Below are 20,176 nucleotides of genomic sequence, written 5' to 3'. Positions count from 1 at the left end.
TAGTGGCTGAAAATGTGATCAAAATCATGTGCAGATAGGTGTGTTTCCGGTTTTTGAAAACCAGTGGACATGGTTTACTTTGAGAAACAGCTGTGCAATTTCATCGTAGTGACTTTAAACATCTTACTTCATATTTTATATCTGCTTGGATGTATGCAGTCATAAGCTGAAGAAGCGAGTTACATTGCATAGCAGTAATGTGGGAAATCGAGTGTTCCCCACAAACATTAACACTACTTACCCCCACCACAAAAGACATGAAGTATTTATCATAATCCCTGGGGCTGCAGCGAAGCATGTACAGGCCTTGATGGTTACCGGAGCGCCGCAATTTACTGACCGTAAATTCCATCCTGCGATCAAAAGGGACAGAATGTTTTTTGCTGATTTCATCTGTCCATGACTGTGCATGTGGGACGTGATGCATGATATGCATGCGTGTGATACTTACGACACAGGGCCGTGGCAGTAGCTCTGAATGCACTCCAGAAGCCGTGGCGGCGCTAATTCTTTGCACAGGTAATGATGGGCATCGGCCACCAGCCTGTAGTATCCATCGATCAGTGACACGAATGACACGGCCACTGAGAGCGAGCGAAATTCCAGCTCCTTCATTGTGAGTCAATGCAGAGGCATACAGAAATACAGATGCAGGATTTTACTTATTTTCTCGTGCTGGAAGCAACAAAGTATCTTATACACGAGCAAATGAGGACAACCTAACATCATTTAGTTGTGAGAGTTCAGCCCAGAGTCTCCAAGTTGATACTGCTACCATCTTGATCCATGATGGCTGCCACTGGTGACACGTGCCTGTTATCTGCTGCCAGTACTAAGCGTTCATTCAACTGTCTGAATACATACACTATATTTACTAAATAATTTAAGTAAATATAAGTACATTACACCTGCAGGAGCTGCTCCGCCATGAAAACCCATGCCACAAAGCTCCCGGTGCAGTGTTTATGCTGCCGTTAATGTCACAGGAGGTCTGGAACTCTAAAGATATTGAGTCAGCAGAGCTTTGAGTACTCGGTGACTCACCATGTAACTTTATGTAGTCTGCCACTTGGTAAATGAGTTTCTAAAAGTTCCCACTTTGCAGTAATACTATTTGCAGCTGACTGTAGGAAAAAAGAAGAAATTTCGGGAACTGCTTTCTTGAAACGGTGATACCTATTATGAATTCAGTGTCTTCTTTAGAATAGCCCATCTTTCTTTCACAAATGTTTGTAAAGGCAGGCTGCATGGTGAGGTGCTTGATTTTATACACCTGTATCAATTGAACTAAAAATACCTGTACTCAAAGATTAAGAGGAGTAGACATGTACTTTTATCCACAGAGCATATCTATTGAACTGCTGAGCATCTATCATGGTACTGGAACTGATGTTGAGGTCGTTAAACTGATGTGGAGATGCAGAATGAACTTCAAACTGGTAGGAAAACAATTTATTTTTCCACAGTGTTTCTTTTGTCCTGTTTCTCTCACCCCTAACAGGTCGGAGCAGATGGCTGCCCCTCCATGAGCCTGGTTTTGCTGGAGGTTTCTTCCTGTTAAAAGGGAGTATTTCCTTCGCCCTGGAACCAAGCGCTTGCTCATAGATGGATGTTTGATTGCTGGAGTTTCTCTGTATTATCTTAGGGTGTGGGGATCCTGCTTCATTGCATTTAATTTAATTCCACATTTTCTTAACTAAATCCAAATTAGCTTGTGTGTTTAGATGTTATGTTTAGCTAGTTGTTGGTCTGTTGTGTCAGCTCCTAAGATTTCTGGTAGTGGCATGGTTTCATTATGTGGGGCATCTGGAGGAGGATAATGTGTTCAAGTCATGTTGGCCCCATTGAAACGATTTATCTTCATATCCTTAAATACTTCATTCAAATGAATAAAGAACATATGTTGCAACATGGTTAACAGACATGACTGAAAGTTAAATAGTTTTAAACCAAAGTGAACTGTAATTAAAATTTCTCAGTAACAGCAGAGAATGACCAATAACACAGCAGACGTGTTTACTATACCATGATCTGGTTATCCTGTTTGGTGAGTGTAACTATGCGGCTCTCTGCAGATCCTTCCTTATTGCCTTGTTTGATACTGATGTCAATCACCTCTGGAAAATCACAGTATGTCTGCAGCTCCTACACACACACACACACACACACACACACACACACACACACACACACACACACACACACACGAGCAGTTAAAAATTGTTATTTGTATTCTTTTTTTTTTTAAATCAATGCACACAAGCACCAGTGATAGGACACACCCATGACAACAACACACTTGTAATATATTTGTTCTCACCTCCTCTGCTCTGTCCTCCTCTTTCCCTTTAGACCACTGGATGCCCTTATTTCCCATGACAATGATGGTAACCTCATTTGAGGAGGTGTCTGTGACTTGGAAGTGCTCGGAGTAGAGAGAGGGCAACAGCATCTCAAGGCTCATTAAGTATTTGAGCTTGAGGTTACACACAGTGGCCTTGCACTCACTGAACTGCTGGATGAACTTCCTGAAGCGATAGCGGATTCTCTTCCGAGTCAAAATGTTATATTCCTGGATGCGGCTTCGCATGGACACTGGGAGGAAGGACTTGTAGCTAAAAGAACAGAGAGGTCATTCAGGAGGATCTGTCTAAAATCTTTACAAATAATTCATCCTAATGATTAGTTAGGCAGAAATATATATGTATGTATATATTTATATATATATAGATATTGCAAAATTCCCCAGATTTAAATCGAATTGAATCGAATTGTGGATCGAATCGTTTCAGGACCTTGTGAATCAGAATCGATTCTAGAAATCAGTGACGATATCCAGCCCTATTTTACAGTTTTCCACAAGGGTTGCAAGGCCACAGGTCTAAGCATGCGTTGATCAGTCTCCCCAACCACCTATTCCAGGTCTTCTAGTGGAACGCTAGCCTAGATATATAACCTGCACTGAAGCACCGCAGCAATTTCCTAATGTTGTAAACCTCAACATCTGGCAATAAACCCATTCTGATTCTGATTCTGATTCTGATTCTGATTCTTTCCAGGAAGTTCTGGGTGTAACCAAGGTCTTTTTTCCTGTTGCACATTCTAGTCTAATGACCTAAGCAGCTCACCAGATCACTGAACCTTACCTCACATTCTCTTTGGCTGTTTATGATTATGGACACAATTAGTGATAAAAAGCAGCCCTGGCAGTTCAATACCACCAGGGAATTAGTCTGAATTATTGCCAGCAATGTTAAGCAAGCTCTCACTACAGTAACAGTGAACAGCATACAGCAACAGACCCAACAACCCATACTTGTTAAGAAATCTGGATAGGATACCACAAGGAACACCTTCGAATGCCTTCTCTAAGTCCACCAATTGAGTTGAGCGAACTACCAACAATCCTTGATTATCCTTAAGATGATGATGGCCCAGTCCTGTGTCCCATGACTAGGACGAAGGTGGCAGAGGGCAACCAACACTTTTTTGGGGCCCGTGTTAATTAAAATCAGTTGTGGCCCCTGCATGCCAAACACCCAGACAATAGGAGAGCACAATCTCCTATGAGGAGCTGTAAAAGGCCAGCAGCAGCTTTCGGTCATGGTTATTATTTCTCAGGACACGGAGGAAGTGCAGCTGCTGTTAGGCCTTCTTTACCAGTGTGTGAGTCCAGGTGAGATCAGTTGAGATGTGGGTGCCCAGAAGCCTGTAGGTGGAGACAGATTTCACCTGTTCTCTGTTTATAATAAGAGTGGAGTGGACCTGTCTGTGCCTCCTGAAGTCTATTTTGAGTTCTTTTGTTTGAGGACGTTCAGCTTCAGGTTTCTGAGCACCAGCAGGACAAGTTCTCTACCTCAACCCTGTACGCTGTCTCATCTCCATCAGAGATGAGACCGACTATGGTGGTTCATACTTGACCATGACGTTGGTTGTTTGGGTTGGTGTACAGTCATGTGTTTACCGGGCGTACAGTAAGGACCGGGAACGCAGCACCACAAGAATCAAACCAGGCAAAGAAGGTGTTGAACTCCTCTGCAACTTTGAAGCTGCTGTCGGGGGTTGGGGGGCTCTGGCCTTTAAAGTTCGTGAGGGCTTGGATGCCTCTCTATACCTGGCAGAGGTTGTTGCCTGTGAGGAAGCCCTCTATCCTTCCTTACTTCTATCCACCTCTTGTAGGCCTCCTTGGCCTGTTTGATGCCCTTCCTCAGGTTGGCTCTGGCGGGCTGGTTCTGGCCAGGTACGGGGTGTGATAAACCTTTAGGTGGAGCACAGCCTAAAAAGCACCACCGTAGTTTGCCAATCCAAGGACACTGTTGCCAGCTTCCATGCAATGTTGCAGAGGCAAGTTAACCCCTAAAGCCCCACAATGTCTAAAACCTTAAGCAACTTGGAAAAAAATCCACTCCACTCCAGTGGATAGTATTTTTTCATTTTACAGGACATTTTCCCATTTTCATTTCCATTTCCTTTTTTATGATTCTATTTCTTAACACAGCTTGATTATATCATTATCTGCAACACTCAAGGAAAGGCTTTTCCTTCACACATTGCCAGATCTACAGGATCCAAGTTTAAATGTTTAGGAATTTTTTTTGCAGAAGATTAGTTTAGATGTCTTTGAGTTAGAGCAATTTCATCCTTCATGACAAAACATCGAAATTCCCTATGCCACCCCAGGGTCACGCCCTTTGATGAAAACTCTTTTTTCAGTTGAGCCTAAAACCAACTCCTTCAGGGCTTCCTGGGGTTTCTGGGGTCAACTGCCTTGAAGCAGTAAAACATGACATTTCCTGTTCCCACTAGGTAACACTGTGACCAGTCAAATATTGCAAAATGTGCCAAATTTCATGAAAGATCTGAAAAAGGTGATCAAAGACATGAAATAATAATAATAATAATGATAAATGGAGCAGATACAACAGGGCATTCACACTTCGTGTCCTCAGGCCCTAAAAAAACAATCCAGGAAGTCTTAATAGGTATTAGGTAAGTAAAACTATAAAAGACTGCTAAGATATTGTTTCCTAATTTATTTTTTTTTGAGCAGATTGGAAAATAAGAAACAGACGGCAAGCTACCTTTTGTCATTGTAGATGTCCACTGCTGATTGCCCGCTCTCTTTGGCGAGCCTCATCATGTCCAGCACAGCCATGCCCAGGCACTCCTCCTGCGCTTCATGGCTAACTGGAATATCAACCCAGCCATTCAGAAAGTCACTACGCCACTGGCAAAAGAAAATGAACAAAAGGAAACTGATGAATAATACACAAAGAAAAAAGTAAATATGACTAAAGCTAAAAATTAATCAGATTAGGAGCAGCAGGGTAAACAGAAAGTACCGTATTTTCCGCACTATAAGGCGCACTTAAAATCCTTTAATTTTCTCAAAAATCGGCAGTGCACCTTATAATCCGGTGCGCCTTATATATGAATTCTGGTTGTGCTTACTGACCTCGAACCGATTTTAAGTGGTACACAGCGCTCAAAAATCGTTTTAGTACGACTTCGGTAAGCTACAATGCCACACCACTTGATGGTAGCATTATGGCTACCGTAGTCAGGAGCCTCGCAGAGTAATATGGGTCCAGGAAGTTAGCTCGCTAGTTTCCACGTAAACATGATATACCATGTTCTGACTGAGAGATTTCTAAAAGAATTAAAACGTACATAAATATATATAAACATACATAAAAAATAAATGAAGACAGGTGAGGGTTCCCAATGGTTAGGGACAAATGCAATCATTTGGCAGGAAAGGGTCTAAAGGGACCAAACTTGAGTCAGGAGAACAGCTGAGATAATCCATCCGCAATACGAGGTTAGTCATTAATATACTGCAACAACCTGGGAATAGAGGAGCTGCAAGTGAATTCAACATTACTGAATAAATGTTACGGAAGTGGAGGAAGCAAGAAGGATGAGTCGAGTAAAGTTTGACTTTTGACTGTTTTGTTTCGCTAAATGCGCCTTTTGTATGACAACAGACCCGTTCATCGACAGTGTGCCTTATAATCCGGTGCGCTTTATGGTCCGAAAAATACGGCATCTTTTAAGGAGAACAGCTATTTTAATGTTAATATAAAGAAGAGGCTGCCCCTCCATAAGCAGGATTATGGAGGGGCAGCCTCCATAAGCCTGCATTAAAGTTGTGCATTGACAGAAAATGCACAACTTTAATGCACAACTCTTTTTATCCATTATTTCATCAGCAAACTACTACGTGGCTGAACTCTTGCAGAAGTCCACCAAAACAAACCCGTCTGTTTTGCCACACAGCTCGGGGTGGCAATGTGGCAATGGTGATGAAAACAAAACTCAACAGACAGTGTCTTCAAGTGAGGTTAGCACAAACATGACAAGATAAAAAAAAAAGTCAGAAGCTATTTTAAAAACATGCACACAAAAACATTTGTGTGCATGCATACACATAAACAAAAAGAACCTGGACCTGTTCCCCATTTTGTGCTTCTTGAGCACTCTCACTACCCCACTTCCTGTTTTCTTAATTTGTACCAAAGAATGGGCTGACATGACAGACAGACTGGCAGCCAGTCAGAGAGACAGAGAAACAAGCACATTTTATCTCCCACCCAACAGTGCTAAAAAAAAAGAGAAAGAAACCACATGCGCAGACGATAAAGAAAGGGTGAAGGCATTAAACAGACTCTGCAGACTCTATGGCGCTACAAAAACAAAATGACGTCTTACTGTTCTTTATGAGGTATAAAGCGTTAAGACTAACCTGAAAAAACTGGTATGCCATGACACAGTCATCCATCACAGGGCTTTCCATCCCTTTAGAGAAACCATAGCGATGTGCGTATGATAAATTGCTGCTGTTGTACCAGCCAGGAAAATAGTATCTGGACAAGAGGGGTGATCATGGAAAAGAAGAGAAAAGAGAAAAAGAGAAGAAAAAAAAGTTTGAAAAATCTGAAACAGATTAAGGAAATCAGAAAAAAAAACTAAAAAGTATAACTGTCTACCTGATTCTGAAGTGCAGTTTCTCACAGGATGAGTGGTCCACTTTAAAGACATGATTTGGGGCGAACCATGTTCGGTCACTTTCCCTCATTAGGCCAAACAAGCTGCAGTACACTGGACCAATCCCTGGAAAAAGAATAAATATACATATTGTTTTAAATTAATTAAGTCATTTAAATGTTTAAGGTGCTGTTAGTTTTACTCCGTTAGCAGCTATCTTCCAATCACTTCGTCCTACAGTGTCTAACATCATCCCCTATTTAAAGGTCACTTCAGTAAACACTTAATTGCACACATCAATAACCAGTTCGTAAATATAAAAAACAATTTCACTAAACAAACTGCTGATATTTAGAATTTTTTTCGCACATGCAGGATGCTTTGTGGCATCACTGCAGCCTGCAAACAACTGCATTAACATGCTCAACAACAACCAAATATTCTCGTGTAGTGTATCTTCAGTTACCGCTGGTCGATATGCTTCCCCCCACATCGAAAGTCCCTGTGTGCTAGAAGTCTGATGATAATGATGATGATGTATATAGGCTAACAATGGATGGACGACTTCATATACATCCGTAGTAATAAGCATTTGTACAGTATTACGTAAAATGCTTGATAACCCGTCATGTATTTATATTTTTGTAGGAAATGGTGAAATTAATTTGTTGAAACATGTGTATATATATATATACATGGAAATAGAGTATATAGTTTGTAAAATTCTAAAAAGCTCGAATAAGGTCAGTATTTAGTATGACTACTATGACTCTTAGACTTTCTTTTAATGTTTATAAGCATTCGTCAAGAATATTTCTCCCGGCCTCTTCAAGGAAATCTAAAGCTTTTCTTTGGATGTTGGTTGCCTATTGTCCAAATCTCTGTCAAGACGATCTTATACTGCTTCGATGATGTTGAAGTGCAGGCTCTGTTTTGTTGGTAAGTTGCCTGCTATGTGTAGATCAAATACTTGTTCATTCCTTCGGTGCTTTTTTTATGCTTGAATGATTCACAGGTCAGTGTTAAGTGTCTTTTAAAAAAAAAGAAAAGAAAAAGAAAACCTTCCTCTGAAAGACACCAGTGTCCAAAGAAAACCTCAGAAAGACCTTCAGAAAGCTTGGCAAGGTATTGCTCAAAACGTCAATACAAATTAGAACAAATCTGGCACAATGGAAGCAAAATATTAAGAGAATAATACTGTATTTGGTACAATACTGTATTTTGTCACATCCAACTACAGGGAGTGCAGAATTATTAGGCAAGTTGTATTTTTGAGGAATAATTTTATTATTGAACAACAACCATGTTCTCAATGAACCCAAAAAACTCATTAATATCAAAGCTGAATGTTTGTGGAAGTAGTTTTTAGTTTGTTTTTAGTTTTAGCTATTTTAGGGGGATATCTGTGTGTGCAGGTGACTATTACTGTGCATAATTATTAGGCAACTCAACAAAAAACAAATATATACCCATTTCAATTATTTATTTTTACCAGTGAAACCAATATAACATCTCCACATTCACAAATATACATTTCTGACATTCAAAAACAAAACAAAAACAAATCAGCGACCAATATAGCCACCTTTCTTTGCAAGGACACTCAAAAGCCTGCCATCTATGGATTCTGTCAGTGTTTTGATCTGTTCACCATCAACATTGCGTGCAGCAGCAACCACAGCCGCCCAGACACTGTTCAGAGAGGTGTACTGTTTTCCCTCCTTGTAAATCTCACATTTGATGATGGACCACAGGTTCTCAATGGGGTTCAGATCAGGTGAACAAGGTGGCCATGTCATTAGTTTTTCTTCTTTTATACCCTTTCTTGCCAGCCACGCTGTGGAGTACTTGGATGCGTGTGATGGAGCATTGTCCTGCATGAAAATCATGTTTTTCTTGAAGGATGCAGACTTCTTCCTGTACCACTGCTTGAAGAAGGTGTCTTCCAGAAACTGGCAGTAGGACTGGGAGTTGAGCTTGACTCCATCCTCAACCCGAAAAGGCCCCACAAGCTCATCTTTGATGATACCAGCCCAAACCAGTACTCCACCTCCACCTTGCTGGCGTCTGAGTCGGACTGGAGCTCTCTGCCCTTTACCAATCCAGCCACGGGCCCATCCATCTGGCCCATCAAGACTCACTCTCATTTCATCAGTCCATAAAACCTTAGAAAAACCAGTCTTGAGATATTTCTTGGCCCAGTCTTGACGTTTCAGCTTGTGTGTCTTGTTCAGTGGTGGTCGTCTTTCAGCCTTTCTTACCTTGGCCATGTCTCTGAGTATTGCACACCTTGTGCTTTTGGGCACTCCAGTGATGTTGCAGCTCTGAAATATGGCCAAACTGGTGGCAAGTGGCATCTTGGCAGCTGCACGCTTGACTTTTCTCAGTTCATGGGCAGTTATTTTGCGCCTTAGTTTTTCCACACGCTTCTTGCGACCCTGTTGACTATTTTGAATGAAACGCTTGATTGTTCGATGATCACGCTTCAGAAGCTTTGCAATTTTGAGACTGCTGCATCCCTCTGCAAGATATCTCACTATTTTTGACTTTTCTGAGCCTGTCAAGTCCTTCTTTTGACCCATTTTGCCAAAGGAAAGGACGTTGCCTAATAATTATGCACACCTGATATAGGGTGTTGATGTCATTAGACCACACCCCTTCTCATTACAGAGATGCACATCACCTAATATGCTTAATTGGTAGTAGGCTTTCGAGCCTATACAGCTTGGAGTAAGACAACATGCATGAAGAGGATGATGTGGACAAAATACTCATTTGCCTAATAATTCTGCACTCCCTGTAGTTCATCCTTGAATCCTGTTCATGTCTGGGCCCCATGTAAAGAAATCCTCTCCAGCTTTTCGTGGTGATGATGTACTCTGCCATGTTTACAAGAACACAGCGGACACCAGGACAGTGGCCTAGACCAAACTTGAACTAGGAAAACCAGTTAAGTTTAAATGAATGTTTTTGCCAAATCTGAAAAACTTTCCCTTGAATGCTCCTGAGATAGCGGGTTCCTGACTGAGCTCCTTGGCATGGGTGATGAACTTTATTGGACTGGGTCAGGCCACGGCGGTCTACAATGCTGAGGCATAAAAAGTGCCATGAAGAAAACAACTGGTGTTTTATCAGTGTTCGAACTGAACTTAAAGGGCATAAAATGTCATCACGCATGCGGAAGCCCTCACACATGTGAAGCAACAGAGTGAGGACAGAAGCGCTGCCGAGGAGAGGAGGAAATGGGCTCAACCACAACAAGGGAAGTAAAGTCAAAGTGCTAACAAGGTTAATGTACAGACAACTCCTACCGTGTGATATGTATTACAATCAAAACAGTATAAAAAGTTCAAGATACACTGAAGACTAAAATACTGTAGTTCTACATTTTAAGAGATTTGTACCGCATGTTAGATTTAATAACTTTGTATGCTTTTTTTTAGAAACTGAACAATCAAGCAGAACATCCTTGTGTCTTACTTTTTAACTTATTTCTACATGAGGACTAAAAGGAAGAAATTGTACTAGGGATGACTGCAAAGAAGGAGGCCATAATTAACTTCAGTCTGGTAGCAAGTTGTCCTGCCCTAGCCATTTAAATGAATATTAATGATTCTCTAATAAATAATATCCTAGTAACAAACTACTCAACTTATTCAGCTAAATTCAACTGCAATTAACCAACAAAAGAAACAGTCTAAGAGACAGTCAGAAGGTAAAGTACAAGTTTAAGAATTGACAAAGAGGTGGAAATGAAAAATGAAACAAAGACTTTGAAAAATGGGGAAATATAAAAACAGCTCATGGTAAAAAGACTTCATTCAACCGTTCCAGAAGGAAGGGTGCACATAGGGGAAAACAGACACACAGCAAGACAACTTCCTGATCTGAGTTTTCTAGAAAGAGGCGATGACAAAGTGGCCTTACTATCTTAGTTCTGTTTTCACGACTAAAAACTGGCCTAAGCAATCTAATTCTGGTCTTACTTTAAAAGACAGTTTAAGAAAATGTGCATCTAAACCTTGCAGAGCTTGAATGCTCCTTTACGACCTTTACGAGGATTAAACTGGTCAGTTAGCCCTTAGTAACCCAGTGTCTTAGTGATCTGCAACATCTGCCAAACAGCTGAAATTCACATTTTTATTCATGTGTCGTTAACGTTGGGGAGTGTATTTTTTTTTCTTAGTGACCGATGGCTGCCAGGAGGTCACTCACCAATCTTGAGGCCTGCATAATTAGGGCCTAGGTTTTATTTTTAAAAAGCTGTTTTTTGTGACAGTTCAAGTAACCATTATCACTAGTCTACCATAATTATGCACAATCATCTGTGAGTAGTTTGGGAATGTAGACATCTTTAATTTAGAGTCAAATAATTTCTTGTCAGAATGGAGTTAAAGTTACTGCATGAAGTTCCCCTCCCTAGGAAATTCTGTTCAAAATGCAGTCTTGTTTTTTTTTGTCTGGCAGTTTTTGTGTTGGTGTTTCTTGGGGGGGTTTTCTTGCATTTACAAAGAATAAATGAAAGATTAAGAAAAAGGTATGGTATTTAATGTCTAAAACAAATGCACTGAAACAACAGTCCAAAAAAGGTTAACAAACCAGATTACGGGCTCACATTGTTCTGGCAGGGCAAAGAGTATTCATCTCAAAGCAGAAGTAATTCCAATTTAGAGCAATTTTAACCAAGAACAAATCATATTCAAAGAGTGCATCAAGTTTGTTTTCCCCAAAAACGCCAACACAGCTAACTTATTCAACTGCCTTAAAACACCCTAAAATGGATAAGAAAAACAAAACAGTGGTTGCTAATACGAATATCCAACATCAACTCAGGTGCTGTACAATGCATCAGCCTATTCATCCTGAAATAATGTAAATAACATCAATTATTCAGGTATAATGAATTCAGTGAAACGATATATTTTGCTATCTTCTGCAAATGTGCTTTAAATAGCAGGAATGTTGCACAATGTAAAACTAAAAGCTGTGCCTGCTGATTTAATGCTTCACCAAGTTTAGCTGAACGAAAAGGAGCCTTTTATTTTCATTGAAAGAGTTGTGCATTAGGGGAACTGCTGCAAACCATGAATGTGAAAGCAGTGCTGTTTTTATGGGACATTTCTAAGTGAAATTTGTAATCCAAAAATGTCTTGTTGGTTAAGAGTGGGTCTTTCACTGCCAGAATATGTGGATACAGAAGAACCTTTAGATTTCATTGATATAAACGCTTAATTAAAAAAATCCTTAACTGTACTGTGACCTATTTAGAGTTCAAGTGGCTTCTTACAGAAAGAAATGTGTTATAAAGAAACCAGTCACCTTTTAAGAGGATTCCAGCGTGAATGTATGCATTATTTGTAATGCACAGTTAACAGCTGTTGTTTTCTTTATACAAATGTTTTTTGTTAAGCTGAGGTTAGAAAATGGCTCAACCAAAAAATGTCAGATGTGTAAATGAAACTATACACTGCATGTGTGGGTAAACACGTGAACTGAAACACAGTTGTGACTCACCACACGCTTTCGCTGCAGAGATGCAGAGTTCCTCTGCTACGTACTCTCCAGGTGGAAACGTGAGGACACTTTCTGAATAACTTGCCCCGCCCTCTCCTCCCTCCTTCTCGCAGTACTGGTAGACGCTCAGACAGGTGGCCTTACTGTCTTGCTTCGGTCCAGTGGCCAAGTCTAGATTTGGCGGGAGGCCGTTCTGATTTTCCGTGGTGGGCGGGTCCATGTTTGTCAGCAGAATACAAGCCATGTGCCGCTTAAAAAAAGACATGCACCTGTCAGGTGAAAAAGAAGAGATAAAATGAGAAAGGAACGACTTAGAGTGAAAGGAGGCACTGCTGCAGAGAAGGATATTTTTTTATTTTTTTTTTTTTGTGGGGGCGGGGGGGGGTGTATTCAACCTATGCTTTGCAGCAATTGCTAATAAATACTACTTTACAACTGACCATTCAGTACATGTTGCATTGGATAGAAGCTAAGGATTTGAGGGGGTTTTTTGGAGGGGGGGGGAGTTCTGCATATTAGAATTGTTTTGTTTTTGCATTTCATCAGTAACAGTTACAAGCAGTGAAAACTAGAACTTTGCAGTGTCATTGTCTGTAATAATATCCTGACCTCTGTTAACTTGACAACACTGAGCACTTCCGGCACCTGTACTGTATATAGATAAGAACTTTAGTTGCAAGTGAGCTTCTGAGTTAGTGGCGACACGGTTGCACAAAACTTTTTAGAGAGGAGAGATGCAAAAATGTGCAATAAAAACACTATATGAATGAAGCGGCTTATGTAATACAACAACCTGAACGATCTTAATAAAAACAAGACTGTCTCACTGTGCTTTATTTGAAAATATATCCATATACCAGTAATATCTGTAGTCAGCATTGTGTGGTGTAGCTCAGCTAAAACGCCCTTTGCTTGCAGAGTTCTTGATTTAAGAAGAGCTCTTCTTTCTGTGCACAAACTAGAAACCTAGAGTTAAATGTGAATAGAGCTGCACTTTAATTGTTGTGTACTACACTGGTACATGGAAGCCACAGGTATTTGGAATGACTCACTCAGAAGTCTCTGATTTGTGTATATTTGTAATACCAGAACATTAGATAGACTGCAGACCAATTCAGTGCTAGGTAGTTTCAGCTGCTCCCTTATTTCCCAAAGGGCTGGATCTGTATGTTTGGTTTGGGACAGACCTTTAAGCCAGATGCCATTTCCCAAACAGCCCTCCAATTTACTACATCCGGGTTGTACTGAGGATGCAGATATAAGCTTGTGACCCACTGAGCCCGGGCTCAGGGGGGTCACAATAATAAACCATTACGCCATGAAAGCACTCCACTGATGAATTCAGTAGAAAGACTTATTCTTGTTTTATAGCAACATGTGTGTGTCTGTTTAGCATTTTCCTCTGGAGAGCCTTGTTCCTCTGGAACATTAGAATACACATTTAGGACTACTCTGATCAGTTCGCATTTTCAATGTGTGCTGGGGTAAACAGCATCAGATGAAGCTCATAAGTGAAGAATGACCTCTATTGAAGTGCACAGTAGTAAGTGTAGCTTCTTGACTTAAACGTTCAACCTCTCTCCTTGGAAATTACAGTCATCCCAACAAAAGAATAAAAACTCTACGCCCTCAACTTAATGCCAGCAGCAACAAAACAGCGTCAAACAAAGGTGTTATTACTGACTTATAAAAACAAAGAGGAAGTGCAACAATATTAAAACAAACAACACATAAAAAAACTGCACAAGTGCTGCGGAGAGATAACAAAAATGGATTTCATGAAAATTAATTAAATGTCTTTCCCAACGTCGTGGGAAAGACACTGATGAGGTGAAACGCCGTCATGTAACTTAAATAAGTCGGTCCTATTAAATCAGCTGAGTCAGCGGTAACTTTTAAATGACTTCTGAAAACATTTTTATAGTTGAGCTTTCCCTTTTGGCAAAGCTTATTATCATTTCTTTTAACTTTTTTATTAAAACTATGATCCATTGTTTAGCCGTGTGTTTGAAAAATAGTGCAATACAAATAAAACTATGATAATATTTCTGGACAACCGTCAGTAGGTAGGCATTATTACTGACTGAGATAAGCCTTCCTGTTTCAGATAGGCGCTGACCCCTGTCTGGCCATGGATATCTGCCTGGTTACAGAGGTCTTTAGAGCTGCTTCCAATACATTGAGTACAAGTACTAAGTGCTCATTTGCTGCACAAACCTCAGCAGACAAGAGAATTGCGTGTTTTCACAATACTTGAGTAGCCATGCTTTCAAAATGTTTTTGAAATTGTTGTTTAACGTTTAAATCTTTGGTGACCTAAATTCAGTTAATGGGTACTTCCTATTTTATTACTGGGTCAAAGTATTGTGCCAGCAGGGGTGTAAGCGGCTCTAGATTAAACCGATTACTCCAATTAATGATACAGATTCAATTTATCAAACAACTGAACAAGCGTTGTTTACTAGTGGTACTCGTATTCTGGCCACTGCCCTTCAGCACATGCTTCACCATAGCAGGGGCTCGATGTAAGTCTTACTTTAAACGACAGTAATAGCCGGTAATAGTTTAAGCAGAATAAAACAATAATAAAGTCAAGCTAATTAAAACAATGGGAGCTGTAGGTATAAAGTTGATGACAAAAGAGAGACTTGCACATTTTGTTTTTACAGTTCCAGGCAGAGCAGCTCACTAAATGCTGCAGTAATAATATTCTTCCAATTGTTTCAGGTCTCTATTGATGTTATTATAATTGTTCGATAGCTGGGGACTATTCTACATGTTGTACAAGAAGAGAGAGAAAAACAGCCCTGTTTACACACCCAAAACGTTTATCATGCAGCAGACACACACACACAGAGTTTTACCAGTTCCTTGCTCCGTCTTATCAGGGCCTTGGTATAAGTTGAGGTCAGAGCTATCAGCTCTCACACATTTGACTTTTTATGACTTTTTGGTTTCACTTCTGGTTACAACGCCAGCTCTTCATTCAGCCTGGACTGCTGGACTTCATTAAAAGTCAGGATTAAAGGTGCTTTTTGTACAATTAAAATAACCATCAGCAGTCGATCTTAAAATAAGCTGAATGTCTGTTGTACATTTCAAGGTTATGGTTCTGAGTTTCAGACTGTTGGCTGCAGTGCCAGCTGACCACAGAAAAAGTTGTGTGTGACTAAAGTCTATCTGGGCTGGAAGCCTGCCAGAGGCTACCGTGCACATTTCCAGTGGACATTCCTATCTGCAGATCCTTCTGTACAGACTGTTGTCCTGTCTGAGCAACTTTTCTGCAAACTAAAATATTCTTTCCACTGTGAACTGTGGATATCCACCCAGTTGCTCTCCAGGGGTGGTCCTCGTGATCTGAGCTGCTCTTTAAGTTTTGCTTTTACTGCAGCCTCCTCTTACGCTGCAATCCTTCTTTCAGTTTCATCTAATTGTAAATGTCTTTAAGTAGTTTATTCTCTTGTCTAAACCACTTATCTCATCCTTCCTTGGTCTTCTAACCTAAAGCTAACCTTTACTGTAACACCTAAGCCTAACCCTTTCTCCATTCTATCATTGTTCTTGTTCTGGCAACTTATTTTATTGAAACTAACTAATGCTTATATATATTTCTATATTTTATTAAACAAAACAGACTGTTTGGGATTTTTTTTTTGTTTTTGGTCCCAACTTCTCCAGGTTCACTCAAACACATCTCAGAATAGATTGTTTCATTCTACTGGACAGAGCCAGTAAAATCCAGCTTTAAAATGAATTCCTCCTTTATCTAAACTGTTTTATTTGTCTGCATTGCTCTTTAACAACTTCAAAACTCTAATTTTTGTGTATTTTCTTTACATAGATGTTACATAGATCTCGACTTAGTAGAAGCTGATAAAAGTTGAAGAATTAGTACTACAGTGGTGGAGGGGGGGTAATCTATACAAGGACTGGCAGAGAAATTACAGAATTAGCATGTGCTGTTTTGGAAGTGGATTAGTAGTTACTGTATAACAGCTATAGCATAAGTAGACTAGATATAATTACACTGCTTTAAATACTATACACAAATTGGAAATAGACTAACAAAAAAGGTGTGCAGGCACAAAATTACTCCACGCAGAATCAACACTATTAAATAACAATCTTAATAAAAATAGTATCAAAACTTACTGACAAAATACTGGAAGCTACAGGAAAACATGTTCTGGCTAAACAGCTGCAGAATGAAATATATTGTAATATTTTTTAATAAGTGACTAGTGACATTATCACAGCAAATACATCAAAGTTACATTTTAAGTGAGAAAGAAAACCCTACAAAACTGAAAAGCAGATTGATGGCTGAAACATTAAGAAAAAGCTGCAATTGTGCCAGTTCACTTGAGGAAAAAAACAGCAGGAAAGGATACGACTTCCAGCAGTAACTTAACACAGTTCTGACACCATAAAAGTAATTAGTTATGTGCAGACAGGACCACAGAAGCAGGCTACAGCAATGGAGACCTCAGCTGACCCTGTTAAGTCAACACAACTCAGAATGAGGGGCGGTTTATAGACACAGAGCAGAAAACGTTAGTGGTTACCATTCACAGCTTTATAACAGAGTAATTCCCATTCATTAAGAATTTTGACCATGACTTGAATGTACTGAAAGTTAAACTAAACCACTTCCTGCCAAAAAAAAAAAAATCACACAAAGGAGGCTCAGCTACACATTAAATTCAGCAAGAAACCACACTATGAGATGGTAGTCTTTGCAGTCTTGGTGAGATTGGAGTAGTGACACTTGAACCTGCACTCCACATTTCAGAGCATCTTCAAAGCACAGCTGCAGGCCAGGACAGTGGAGCTGTTGAACTTTGCCTGACCAATGTATCATTTTCTAACAGAAAGTTCTTGTCTTTGTTCTGTCTACTGTGGCTCAAAATGTTGTCCATCCCTGCTCTAGGTCCTGCCAAGGCTTTCCACAATGGCTTAGAAATGTAATATAGCTTGGATAGGCTCCAGTTTCACTGCAATCCTAAATTGAATAAGCAAAAGAAAACAGATGGATGAGAAAAAGCTGTTAGCTGGATTGGCTTACACTATTGTTTACTGCAACACTTGAGAGACTCCTAGTATTCAGTATAACAACTTCCTTGCTAACTTTATTCATGAGGCTTCACACAGGTCCAAAACATTATCAGCTAGCACCACACCCCAATTCAACTGAAAAACAAAAAAAACCCTCATAATAAAATACACAGCAAAAGGATAAAACAGAAGAAAATAAAATCACAGTGGCCAGCTGGACTTCTCTCAATCCTAATCTTTCACTAGTTCTAGAAGAGGTTGTAAAAATGTCAATTTTATTCAGGAGCATTGCAGACAGATACAAAAAAACTGATGACTTTGATGAAAGGAAAACATCTAATGATTTCACAAACACCAACTAACCGGCACAACTATCTAGTTAAGCAAAAGTCCCTACTTACCATTACCGATGCTATCTATAGAAACTAATCTGGCTTCACAATTAGACGGTTGCTTCCTTGCTTGATGCACTGTTGGTGCTGTATGACACTCTGGAATCACTATTGATGTCAAGCTATACAGAGGCTTGTTTGACCTGTGTAACAATCTTGACTATTTGGTCCTAGAGGTGTATTTAATTTTTTATTTCCAAGTCCTCAATCAGCTCTTTACATGTTTACTTATCAAGCTTCTTATCGTATTATAATTAAATTTCTACTCACTGACCCCATCTTTTGTGTTATCTTGACTGTCTGGACTATTTAATTTTGTCATATTATATTTATGTTGCCGAGCTAATCCACTTTATCTAAGGTACTTTTTAATCGGTTGTGTTTAGTGTTTGGGCTCCTGCAGCACAGTGGAGATAAAGAAACTATATCGTTATGTTCTGACAAGTCAACACACGCTGCTCTGTTAAAATAACCTGCGCTGCTGTTATCTCTCAAAAGGTCACATGTAAAAATCCCCCTTTTGTCTTTTGACAAAATATCACAATATTTTAATGATTTTTTCCCCCACAGAAGAAAGGAAAACTAATTAAAAGAAAACAACATCAGAATAGAGACCAACAGACTGCAACTGGAAAGGATTGGTTTCACTAGTAACTGAGCAAACAGAGCCATAACAGGGTTGTGGCTAAAGTTCATAAAAACACATTCAACCCATTTACCATATACTGACACAACACTGTGTTTGTTTTAGCATGTTGACACTTCCCCAAAAACATGCACAAAACATAGAAATTGCACATACTCTGTGGAAAGGAAAATATAAGTAAACACTTTTTTTCTACTGAAGTAGAGCAGTCCATGTTTACCTACATTACTTCTGTTGCTATGTATGTAGAAATACTCCAACTCAGTGAAGAGGAGGAATGAAAACCCACACTCAAGGCTGTGCTATATAAAACATTACTGCCCTTTCTTATACAATTAACATCTTAAAAAAAAAACACTATTCCCATTACATTACGAAGAAAACACCCAGAACACACAACAGCAAAAGCAAAAGCAAACCAAGAGAAATAACAACTGCAACACCATTTACTTATATGTTTGCAACAGTTTCTGAGTTACACACAAATGGTGATCAAGAGAGCAGACAAGACTGAAACACCTCCCTTGTCGGCTTCTCCTTCTGTTGAAAAGCTAATATTGCGCATGCAGTAACACAACAAATTGTAAACTCGATTATTATTATTTACCCATCTTTTAGTAAAACTGTGAGAAGCTTCAAAGCTTCAAAAGAGCAAAAAAACCTAGTGTCACCCAGAGTGTCACCACATATAATAACTGTATGCGGCAAAGACTCTCGCATGGAGCTGAAATTATACTGTCAACATTTCCAGGGTGTATCCTCCATCTTGCCTGATGACAGCGGGAAAGCCTCAAGTCTCACCGTGACCCTGAGCTTGATGAGCCAAAGAAAAAAGATAGATGGAAGGTTGGCTGCTGGAATCACATATTCATCATTAGCAGCTGAGTCACTGTAATCAGCACAGCACGATATTTGATAACTTGGGTTATGAGGCTTCAAAAGGGTCCAGAACGTCAAGAGTTATCACCCCACCCCAATTCTCTTCATTATAAGGAGAAAAAAACCCTAAAAAAAAACAGCAAATAAGGAAAACAGCAGAAAAAAAAATCTGATTTCAGCAAGAGATTAGTCGACCTGCTGAATAGGAATAGTTGCCATACATACTGGAAGAGTTTTGCTCATGTCCATGATATTTTACCAGCTGCAAATGAGCACTGTGACTCACTGAGTAAAAAAATGCTTCTTTGCTACAGGGGTATGTGCGAAATGCAGCTGCACAGCACCGCAAATATGAAGCCAAAACAAATGACTCTGGTGGGCAAGAGACATCTCACAACTGGTGAAGGTTACGTAAATACTATTACCAGTACTGATGCTGTCTTACAGAATTTAGACATGATCCAATATCATCCAGCTTTTTCCGGTTCCAATACCTTGGCTGTGGTTATCTGCTGATACTCAGTATCAATAGGAGATCGGTGAAATTAGGAATATGTATTCCTCACTCACAGACAAGGAGCTGACAGTAAACAGGTGAAGAGAAATAATCGTGCCTGGCATAATAAAGGCTCACCACTAAGAGTTACACAAAAACCCACGTCCTTCCATGTTCTTAAATAAGATTACTGACCAAACATGACGA

At 39.7% G+C, this 20,176-nt stretch overlaps 1 protein-coding gene across 1 annotated transcript in view; it reads right to left on the bottom strand.

Annotated features, from left to right (window-relative positions):
* The window catches only part of LOC113025906 (tyrosine-protein kinase JAK2-like), a 39,021-nt gene that overhangs the window by 13,552 nt on the left and 5,293 nt on the right, over window positions 1–20,176 (bottom strand). Inside the window, exons 2-9 of the mRNA XM_026174148.2 lie at window positions 12,502–12,770; window positions 6,990–7,113; window positions 6,746–6,866; window positions 5,082–5,227; window positions 2,321–2,615; window positions 2,026–2,145; window positions 452–609; window positions 242–353 (exon numbers count right to left, since the gene is read on the bottom strand). Of these exons, the coding sequence (XP_026029933.2) occupies window positions 242–353; window positions 452–609; window positions 2,026–2,145; window positions 2,321–2,615; window positions 5,082–5,227; window positions 6,746–6,866; window positions 6,990–7,113; window positions 12,502–12,766 (1,341 nt within the window). The 5' untranslated portion in view covers window positions 12,767–12,770. The remainder of the gene's footprint in view (window positions 1–241; window positions 354–451; window positions 610–2,025; window positions 2,146–2,320; window positions 2,616–5,081; window positions 5,228–6,745; window positions 6,867–6,989; window positions 7,114–12,501; window positions 12,771–20,176) is intronic.

Source organism: Astatotilapia calliptera, chromosome 7, assembly GCF_964374335.1.
Source record: "Astatotilapia calliptera chromosome 7, fAstCal68.1, whole genome shotgun sequence".
Lineage (NCBI taxonomy): Eukaryota > Metazoa > Chordata > Actinopteri > Cichliformes > Cichlidae > Astatotilapia > Astatotilapia calliptera.
This window is presented reverse-complemented; position numbering and strand designations above follow the sequence as displayed.